The sequence below is a fragment of the Aethina tumida genome, chromosome 2 (assembly GCF_024364675.1).
Source record: "Aethina tumida isolate Nest 87 chromosome 2, icAetTumi1.1, whole genome shotgun sequence".
NCBI classification, from domain to species: Eukaryota; Metazoa; Arthropoda; class Insecta; order Coleoptera; family Nitidulidae; genus Aethina; species Aethina tumida.
In genome coordinates this window covers 28,454,383-28,464,283 of record NC_065436.1, presented here as the reverse complement: position 1 = coordinate 28,464,283, position 9,901 = coordinate 28,454,383, and the positions used below count along the sequence as shown (strand labels likewise).

General features: G+C 35.3%; 2 protein-coding genes across 8 annotated transcripts; one reads left to right on the top strand and one right to left on the bottom strand.

Moving 5' to 3' along the window:
- Positions 1 to 820: 820 nt before the first annotated feature.
- Positions 821 to 8,683, bottom strand: LOC109604845 (roquin-1). Of its 7 annotated transcripts, none has more exons than XM_049962482.1 (9): positions 8,618 to 8,683; positions 6,666 to 6,991; positions 5,912 to 6,211; positions 5,344 to 5,853; positions 5,018 to 5,249; positions 4,509 to 4,956; positions 4,035 to 4,451; positions 3,554 to 3,976; positions 821 to 3,450 (listed from the first exon to the last, which is right to left on the bottom strand). In XM_049962482.1, the coding sequence occupies exons 2-9, from the start codon at positions 6,988 to 6,990 to the stop codon at positions 3,268 to 3,270; spliced, it is 2,838 nt and encodes a 945-aa protein (XP_049818439.1). In that variant the 5' UTR covers position 6,991; positions 8,618 to 8,683; the 3' UTR covers positions 821 to 3,267. The 7 variants fall into 7 exon arrangements, with proteins under 7 accessions (XP_049818439.1, XP_049818437.1, XP_049818441.1 ...); XM_049962480.1 differs by having other exon boundaries at positions 6,666 to 7,030; positions 8,618 to 8,673; XM_049962484.1 differs by lacking the exon at positions 8,618 to 8,683 and having other exon boundaries at positions 821 to 3,503; positions 3,554 to 3,777; positions 3,838 to 3,976; positions 6,666 to 7,094.
- An 89-nt stretch (positions 8,684 to 8,772) lies between these two features.
- LOC109604851 (protein UXT) lies at positions 8,773 to 9,620 on the top strand. Its single transcript, XM_020021397.2, has one exon. The coding sequence runs from the start codon at positions 9,005 to 9,007 to the stop codon at positions 9,506 to 9,508; it is 504 nt and encodes a 167-aa protein (XP_019876956.1). The 5' UTR covers positions 8,773 to 9,004; the 3' UTR covers positions 9,509 to 9,620.
- Positions 9,621 to 9,901: the final 281 nt, after the last annotated feature.

The window sequence follows — 9,901 nt, the reverse complement described above, 5'->3', positions numbered from 1 at the left end:
TTTGTTTAGTCAATATAATATATATTTTAATATTCTATATATTTTTTTGCTTTTATTATTATACATTTTATTAACGTAGATTACTTTAAACACATACATTAGTCTGATTTGGTTGGACAAAGAAATATCACATTCAAATGTATTTCTTTTTTGAGCATGTATTTAACAATACTCTAATAGTTAGATTTTAGTAGGATTATTTATTATTTTATTAAATAAATTCACTTTCAGTAAGAAGAAAGAAACATTGCTCTTGAGAGAAGGAAAATAATAATTAACATGCAACATCAAGGTCTAAACATGCTTCCGAAAAATTATTTACAATGCTTATTACCAAATATGAAGCTACACATTCAATTGAAAATACCAAACATGTCCAAACAGAAAAAAAAGAACTCCTTTTTTTTAATGACTGACAAATTAGAAAAATAAGTAATTTACATCCTGTTATGTCCTCTTTAAATAAAATATAAAATATTTTGATTGAATTTAATTTGAGCTGTGCGTCTCCTAAATAACGTTAATATATTAATGTGTGCTACGTCTCTAACCATCACTGTATATCTAATTATATAATTAATTTTTGATAAAACTTAATATAAAAAACGGTTTTATCTAGTTACGTCACAAAATGTAATGCGTTGATTTAAAAACATTATATACAGACGTAGTTCGCTGATTTGTTTAATCATATGTAGCTTCCTATAATTAATTGTAATATTTTTGCATAAAATGCATAAATAATGACTAACTTTCAAATCATATATAATGCATAAAATATTTTATGTTAAATCATAAAAGTAAAAAATAAAAAATCAGATTTATAGTACATTGTTTATTTGTATAATTTATATACTTCCACCGATCGAATATATAATACATACGTGATTAATGTAATCAGTATAAATAGTAAATATTAATCACATGTGCAACATGACCATTATATTATGTATGCCAAAATTAAATAAATTAAACCTGACTATAGAGGCAAACATATCAAAATACATAAATTAAATATTCACTAACAACCACAATGAAATGAAATTAATACACAGCCTAAACTAAAAAGTATTGCTACAACACCTTGTTCGTTCATAGTTAACATCAGTATGGTGTTGAATTTGGTTCTCACAACAAAACATGGTAAAAGAGCTGTTAAAATCAATACAAGGGCCGATCAAAGACGTAAAAAGGTATAACAAGAAACAGTAACTGACATGAACTAATATATTTAAATTTATATCTTATTTGATAAGATCTCATATTTTTTGTTTTTGCGTTTCAGAATACTTTCGTCAAGAAGCATCCAGTCCTACTATAGATTACATCTATATTAGTGTTCAGTTAATTTTAAAAATAACGTTAAAAGGACAGCTCATAAGTCAAATAAATATAATAATTACATGTACACGTATGTCATAATACAAATATTACTTAAATGCATGTTTATTAACACACTTCTAATAACATTTTATAGAGAAACGTACAAAGCCGTTTATCAACAACCACTTACCAATGGCCAAATCAAAATTTGATTAACATTATAAGTCACCATTGGAAATGCTCCTGTCAATAGACGTGTATAACTCTGCGTGGTAAGAAGGAAAAATGAGCAAAAAGCAGATAAAGTATAAGTACACACCGACCGCACAGTTTTACCGAGACCGTTACAGGAACCTTGGACATGGATAGCAGAGCAACATAACATTGACTAGAGAACATCTTGGTTGTTAAAAGCGAAAACGATTATTGCACCATAAAATATTGAACTAAAAAGAGCGATCGCTGTAAAATTGTCGGTGGTGTCTAGGCGATTTAAATTAACTAATAAATAACAGAGGTTATCGAAGTGCACGAACTTCGAAATAATCGGAAAATGTGATGTTACAAAATGTAGAAATATCACAGTTACGGGAGAATGGGAAACGAGCGAGCATCATTTTAACATTTCAGATTGAGTTCGAAGTTCATAAGCGCTTGTTAAACAATTTCCGTTACCAGCCATTTTCGATACATGTATAACAAAATAAAACCAGTGTAAAGCTTAATAAATAATCGCTCACAGCATAATAAAATTAACGAAATATCTTTCCACACAGTACAGTAAACTTTTAAGTTCCATTGCAAATATATACAGTAAGTACTAGAGATATTATGCGCGTACTCGTCAAGCGCAAATGAGGCTCCTGGAAATTTATTTCATCATTTTTTCTATACTGCACATTTGAAACTCCTCTTTTAGTCAGATGCATTTTCAAACAAATGCACACTAAATCATAATATATATATTTATCATATCAACTTGGAACAGTGATATACCCAATCACACACAGTATGATTAAAAAATATAGATGACATTTCACCAACCTATCACTGAGCGCCTCGCATGGAGTGCTCAGTTTTCCATTAAAACTGGAATAACTAACATTGTTAAATTCATTAAAATTGAAATGCATCCCTCATTGTATTTAATGTGAATAAGTAGGTCCTCCTAACTAACATTCTGAATCATGTCAAATTGCGTTTTCAAGTGTCGCATTCATTTTCCTATTGAAATTTAACCGTACTGTTTTCTAATTGTAAATCTAATTTACCAGTATTCAAGATGATCCAAAATAGCTTAAAGACGTCCCGGACCACGGATGGACCGAGGGGCTGCGGAAAATTATTAGGGAGACCTTTGTGAACAACACCAAAGGGAACAGTTACAGCACAAGCAATACAATTTAATTTAACTGATTTAAAGGCACTACTCACTTAACTCTATGTTATTTTCGTTAGTTTTATTCAACATGATTTTTGGAAAGGTCTTATGATTTTAAAGATATTTTCAGAATACAAGTAATTATAAAATAAGTTACAACTAAAAATTAAGTTAAAAGTCGAATATGGAAATATTTAAATTAAAACTTAAATTAATAAATAGTAAAATTAAACGATTTTTAACAATTGAATGCATTATCAATTATCAAAAATTATGTAATTAACACATTCCAAGTTGTTTGTTTAAGAAATAATAATAAATTAAAATTGTTTAAAAATTAATTAAGAAATTTAATTTCTTTTTTTTTATGAATGCATTATTAAATGTTTCATAAAAAAGTCTGTTTAAATTATATATAATAAAGGATTTAAATTTATTTAGTTGTCCGAGAAACATTCCAAAAATCAGTTCAACACCTCTCTGAAGTTACTCGCAAAAGCCCCCTGTTAGCTATGCTAACAAATCCCTTTCCGCATAAAAGACCTTAAAAACATCCAGGTGACTTAGTGCACCTGTTTCGGGGAATCGTCCCCGCTCAGTTCTTCCAGTTCCTCCTGCAACCTCAACTCCAGTGCCCGCATGTCGTTCGCAATGTTTTCGTCGTAGGTGTTATCGGAGGGCGAAGCCTCAGCGTTGTTCCCGTTGTTGTAACTGTTGCCCATGCCGAGAGAATTGACGATCTTGTTCTGAAAATGTCATCCGCTATAACTCGACATATCTTTCTTTTGTACATGCTAATCTATAAAGTTTTATATTTTAAAATAGTGACTTAGTGTTAGGATCACTCACCAGATGAGCTTCCTTCTGTTTCTCCCTTATACCTTGTTCGATGAGCTGCAATTCCTGTGTCAGTCGCTCGCTTTCGTTTAACGGATTGACGTTGTTTGCCGCCATTTTTAAATCGTACAGTTTCTTCTCGAGGTTGCGCAGCTGCAACTGGACACGTTGAGACTCGACCATCAGTTCCTTTGAGTGGTCGACGCGAGGATGTAGAATCACTGGTGAGGCACCAGCTGGAAATTGCACAAAACTTGATAGTCTCTCGTTCGAATAAAATTCAGTGAATAACCTACTGTATGTTCCGAATCCGTCATTCATTCCACCCATTGGTGGTCCCAAAACAGTGTGTGGTATTGTTCCTTGATGGTACTGAGAGTTGTTGTTGTAAAAATAGTTTGTTACTGGACTGGGAGAAGGAACTGGTTTTCTTATCTGCAACCAATCAACTCGTTTAATGTATATACAAGTAAATAATTACGTAAAAACGTACCAATGACGAGGACATAGGGCCATCACCAAACGTAGACATGGGCATCTGTTGGGTCATTCCGTTATCCTTGGCCATTCTGCTAATCGGACCGTACTTGCTGATCGTTGTCGAATCGTACGGAACGTAATCATCGTCCGCTGTCAATATCGAATCGGACCTCACAAACGTCGGCCCTGTGTTAAAAATATGTGTAGAAAAGAAACTGCTGTACGGTGACGTCGGACTGTCCAAATCTTGCATTGATTCTTGTCGTGCCAGTGTCGAGGCGTTGGTTGAAATTTTATTGGCGGCGTTCTTGCCCACGACCTTTTCTAGTTGAGACAGAACTTCCATTTTGCGTTGTTGTAGTTCAGCCAAACTCCTCGTTGGAGTGCGGTTAGGACGAGGCTTCTGCGAGGTGGTTAAGTTCTGATTCTTCTAGAAAATTAGCTAGTTACACACCACTAACATCAACATAGTGTATTGAGTACTCACCGGATCCCAGTAATTTCCTTTAGTCAAATCTCCAACGCCTTGATGCAACTGTCCACTCACACTCCCGTACTCACTTTGGGCCGGTGCGTAGTAGCCGCCACCATTTGTCGCCGTCAGGACAACATTGCCCGCATCGGGCGTCGCAGTTTGATATATACCTTGAGCGGTAGGTTGGAAATGAGGTTGAGCGATGTAAGGTGGTGACTGATAGGCAGCCGGCGAGGGCGCATAGGGAGGTGGCGGAGGTGGAGCAGCTGTAGCAAAAGGCGATACGTCATAGCGGGGCATGGGAACGACTGCATGAATTGGCACCGGGCTAACGGCCGTTGTGTTCGGCGAGGAGTAATACTCGTCGGAAGACGTCGGGTACGGTTTGTCCGTGGGCGATTGGTTGTCAATACGATGCTCCTTGTTGCGGTTCATTATCTTCCTATTCTTAGCACGATATCTAGGATAAGAAAATATAATGTTACAAGAAAAAATGAAGGAATTTGAAGTTTAGTAATTACTTTTCTAATTCATCCGCGGAGTGAGCAAATGTGCAATTGGTGCCTCTGGGACAACTGCCTCTGAGAGTCAAATCGCGGCACATGTTGATCTTGTATTTGGTATGCTGGGAGTGACCGCTATCCTGCACTTTTCTACTGCCATGTTGGTGGATAAATTCCACCAATCCTGCCACTACTTGTCGCACGGCTTCCAAACACTCGGAACAATCATTCCAAGACGGCGTGGATGATTCTAAAATTAACATACAATATGATCTTTAGAAAACCAGTCATAATTAATTTTATTTGAACTAATCTGAAGCTTAAAATGTAAATAAGTGACCTACCTGGACTGGGATCAATATTTGCTAGTAACTCCAGATGATTTCTCAGTACGGACAATTTCCCGGGATCACCAGTCCTTTGCAATGCAATCACCAGCTCTTGGACGGACTGCGCGAATGATTGAGGAGTTTGCAGCTTATCAATTATGCTCTGCATGTGACTTTTATGAGCCGTGTCTCCGTACAACAAGGCCGACCATTGATCAGGGGCAATACGCAACCCCGCCTCCGTGGCAATCTGAACTATTTGGGCGTCATGTTCGCGGCGCAGCGCTTCGTACGTGCGGAATTCCTCTTTCAGCTGCATTAGCGAAGAGTCACCCTCGCGCTTGCTAACTTTAAAACAGGAGGCGCGGTACAACAGCTGCACCACGTGGCCGATGCTAGTTTTGGAAGCTTGTGGGAAGTGCGGCTCGAGTCGCTGTACGACGAACATGACGAGGACTTTGCGCGATAAAGCGGAACCGTCCTCCAGCGCCAGCAGAACAAGTTTCAATACCTCTTCCTGCATAGCTGTGCACAGAAACTATGAATTAGATAACTGATCTAGAGATACTGGAAGTTTACTTACCTGGCCCAAGGAATTGACAACCTCGAGCCCTGACAGCAGCCCAAAGATTTGCAGACAGTTGTTGGGGATTCTGGTGTTGGAGGATGAGCTCCGTGACCGTCCTTTCGCCGAGGGATCGGGCCGCTCGCATGGCTCTCGTTCGTCCTTCATCCTCCACCAGTTGACAGTTGATTAGGGTGACCAGTTTGCGTTGCATGGGGCGCGACAAGATGCCGACGCTGCCACCACCGGCGTTACACGAGCCGCCCTGCGGATGGGGTTTCAGGTAGGTCGCTAGTTCTTCTACACATTTTTTAGAGTCTAAAGAGAACACAATACAATTAAAATATATATTAACATATTTTTAAAAAATACGAACAGCTGTAATTGTAATTTATTACTTTAAATAATAATTAAACAAGGTAGATTTAGTTCATTAGAATTAGAAATTGAACCCAGACATTCTTATACATAAATTAACCTTCATTACATTGATTCTGTGTTGAAAAAACCAGTCTAAAGATTGTTGATGTCACCATTTAATCCGTTATAATCAAGTTATTTATTAAATAAATCAGCTTAAAGATTATGTTTTAATGAAGTTCCCTGTCAATTTTGAAATTAATATATTTTGACAATAAATACATATGAAATTATAGAAATAGATAATTATATAATATATAAATACTTTTATCTATTAATTCAATATTAAAACATGGAATGCAGTTGTGAGAAATTATCAACTTATCTAACTTATAATCACAGATAAATGTACCTTGATATTGTCTTAAGTATTCCCGAGGTACGATCTTATGATCGACGACGGCCTCATCCTCTGTACAAGCGGGCTGTGCAGCAGCGACGCCGCCCTGCGGCGCAATCAGCTGCAGCAGCGCCGTGTTGATGGGGAGCGCGTCGATGTCTATCGTGATCGTCGTCTGATCGAAGGGGCATTGTTTTCGGTGCAGGCTCGCGAGGCAGCCCTTGCATATTGTGTGGCCGCAGCCTAGTGAGATGGGGCCACGTTGCTTGTCGTCGTATGGGTTGCAGCACACCTGACACGACAGGAATTCGGTCCACTGGGGCGCCTGGATGGGCATTCTGTAAAGGGAAATCACCATGGTATTTCACGGGTCTAGCCTGACAACAACGAACACACGACAAAATTAAATCAGTATTGATCAATCGAATATTGTAAAAATGCAATAAATTGAATAAAGGCAATATCACAAACTTGACTGATAGATTATAGGCATAAAAACGCGATTGCAATAATTGTAAAATTGACAGAACTAAAATTGTGTTGAAACAATTAGCAATTTTTTCAAAATCTGGACATAAAACTTTTGTTAATTCAAATTATTAAACGTAGATGATAAATTAAGCTATAATATATTCGTAATGAAAAAAATGTTCGCTTACGTTAACAAAAACACTGATTTACAACAATACATATTTTATCAATTCTGAAAAGTGAGTATGAATATTATCAGTCTGGGATTTTTTCAATATAAAATAAAATTCATGTATTACAATTAAATAGATAAACAGTTTACACATAGGAGAAAATTGTACCGATTTTATTAATTACACATTATAGCTGCTTAAGGGTTCCTTGATTCAAATTAGAATTGAAAAATAACAATAAAATATTTATGAAAGGTAGAGCTCATAATATTTACTTTAAAACATTAATAAAACCTTATTGTAACATACATACAAAGCTTCTATAGACACTAAACTAATAATAGATTAAATGTCAGTTTTAGAGATTTGTAAATTCCAATAACTCTCAGACTACGTTAATTTCACATCATTATTGCCCACTATTTTTAGAAATGGAATGATTTGCTTGATAAGAATTTGTTTAATCCTATGCAGTAAAAATTTCCCGTAGAAAATTTCCATCTTAATTTATAGATTTTCCTTTCTATTATTTAAATCCAGGTGAGGCCCCATCAGCAACTGAGAGAAAGTTGTTTCACGTCGTCAAATATGTTATGGAAGATGATATCGACGATTTTTCTAATAAAAAACTCGTGATAAAACAAATTTTATGCCAAGATTTTTCTTGTTTTGCGATAAACTCGCTATCACTTCCTTGAATAAACATGTCTGATTGTGAAACATCTGTTTACCGAAATAAAATTACGTAAGTCGGATTCTCTACAATTTCAAAACAATATATGTGTTTACTACAACTTTGTCATTCACATTCGCCATGAGGCTGTTTACGTTCTCAAGACGAACGTCACGGCTAAAAAAAATGGACATATGTAAACACATTGTACTTTGACAAAACTTATGAGTGCTGCACAGGTTGGAAACGTACGAGAACTGCAACGAACGGTGCAAGTATCACCTCATTAACTCAGTTGTTTATGACGAATTAGCAGGTTTTCCCCAAAAAAGATTCCCGTTGATGGAGGATAAAATTGACCGTTAAAAGTGTGCAATATTGATTAAGATTGTGATGGAAATGCCTCAAAAGTGTTAATAATTATTTCCGAGACTGAAAACATTCCGTAAATCACTTTATCTGTTTAAAGATTGTGCTAACATCATCATTTTCTAATTGTCAAAATCAGGTGATGACACTCATATGCCAATGTGGCAAAGTACAAAGCGAAAATCCAAGGAAAATTCCGGTTTTCATATCACTTTTGACAATCCTTTTGCCATAAATTATGCGGTCCGTCCAATTTTGCAATACTTAAACAAACTCACCTTATTTAATGCACAAAATAACATCACATCATGAAGCACACAATACACATTTGTTGTGAAATCTTTCTCGAATGTCATACGTCAATGAGGTGATCGGCCAGTCATTAACCCTAAATGTCATAAAACGTACCGATCAAAATCCATAATCGAATAAATTTAACCGTTAAATAACTTGTTAACGAAATTGTAATTAACAAAAATGGTAGCGTTTTTACAATAAATTATTTTTGTGTATGTTTTATGAAATTATCCATTGGACGCTAAATATTAAAATCATTTGAATTTTGACAGTTGTGACTGCGCGCTGTAAGTTAGGTTATGTATTAGTTGTTAGTTTGACACTCTTATCTTATATTTGTTTAATAATTAATTAGAAACAATATCCCAATGGTTTCAATGGAGTTAGACAGCGTTCTAACACTCTCGCAGGTCAAGAAAAAAATCAGGGAGTACGAAGAATTTGTTGAGCATAAACTAAAAAACGATCTTAAAGAAATTGAAACGGTGTTAAATCAGAAAGTTCGGAAGTATGAAGAATGGGAAGAAGTCAAGGAAGTCATCCAAACCATAGACGAATTCAGTGAAAAAGATCGCGACATGAAGCTGAAAGTTGACATAGGAAATGGTATATATGCAATGGGTGAAATAACAGACTTTGAAAACACTTATGTGTCCATTGGTTTGGGCTATTTGTTAGAGATGAACAGTCATGAAGCTAATAAATATTCGGAAATTAGAAAAAATGGGTTGAAAAGGGAGATTGACCATTATCGTAAGCTGGCAGTGCAAGTTAACGTACATATTAAATTAACATTACTTGCTATTAATGAGCTACAGTCATTTTTAAGGTTAACTAAAAAGCCAGACAAAAGACTTAAAAATCAGTGTTAAGTAAAAGAAAATATGAAGTTACCTAATGTGTATAATGTCCTTAATTGGAAAGTGATATATTTAAAACATATTATATATGTATAAAAACTAATAATAAAAACTAATCTTGTAATATTAGTTTTATTTTAAGATGCTTTATTTGTGATAAATTGCATTTGTATATATAATTGGAAAAGAATTTATAACACAACTGTGCTGCTTATCTTTAAAGGTGGAATTTTGAATTTAAAATTTAAAATATTGTCAATATGTTTTACTTTGACCAGTAATGCTATTTATACTTTTAAAATGCCTTAGAGCGAAAAGACGTTTTTGACACTATCTGTCAAACAGGAAGCTTCAGGTTGCCCGCAGAGCGTGGCGTAATCGTGTAATTGTTCACAGATGAGTCTA

Coding starts and splice junctions, on each gene's coding strand:
- LOC109604851 (XM_020021397.2), top strand. CDS start 9,005: ATGGTTTCAATGGAGTTAGACAGCGTTCTAACACTCTCGCAGGTCAAG.
- LOC109604845 (XM_049962480.1), bottom strand. CDS start 7,011: ATGGTGATTTCCCTTTACAGAATGCCCATCCAGGCGCCCCAGTGGACC. Junction 4,452..4,508: donor AAGGAAATTACTGGGATCCG/GTGAGTACTCAA, acceptor CTAATTTTCTAG/AAGAATCAGAACTTAACCAC. Junction 3,451..3,553: donor AACAGAAGGAAGCTCATCTG/GTGAGTGATCCT, acceptor TGACATTTTCAG/AACAAGATCGTCAATTCTCT.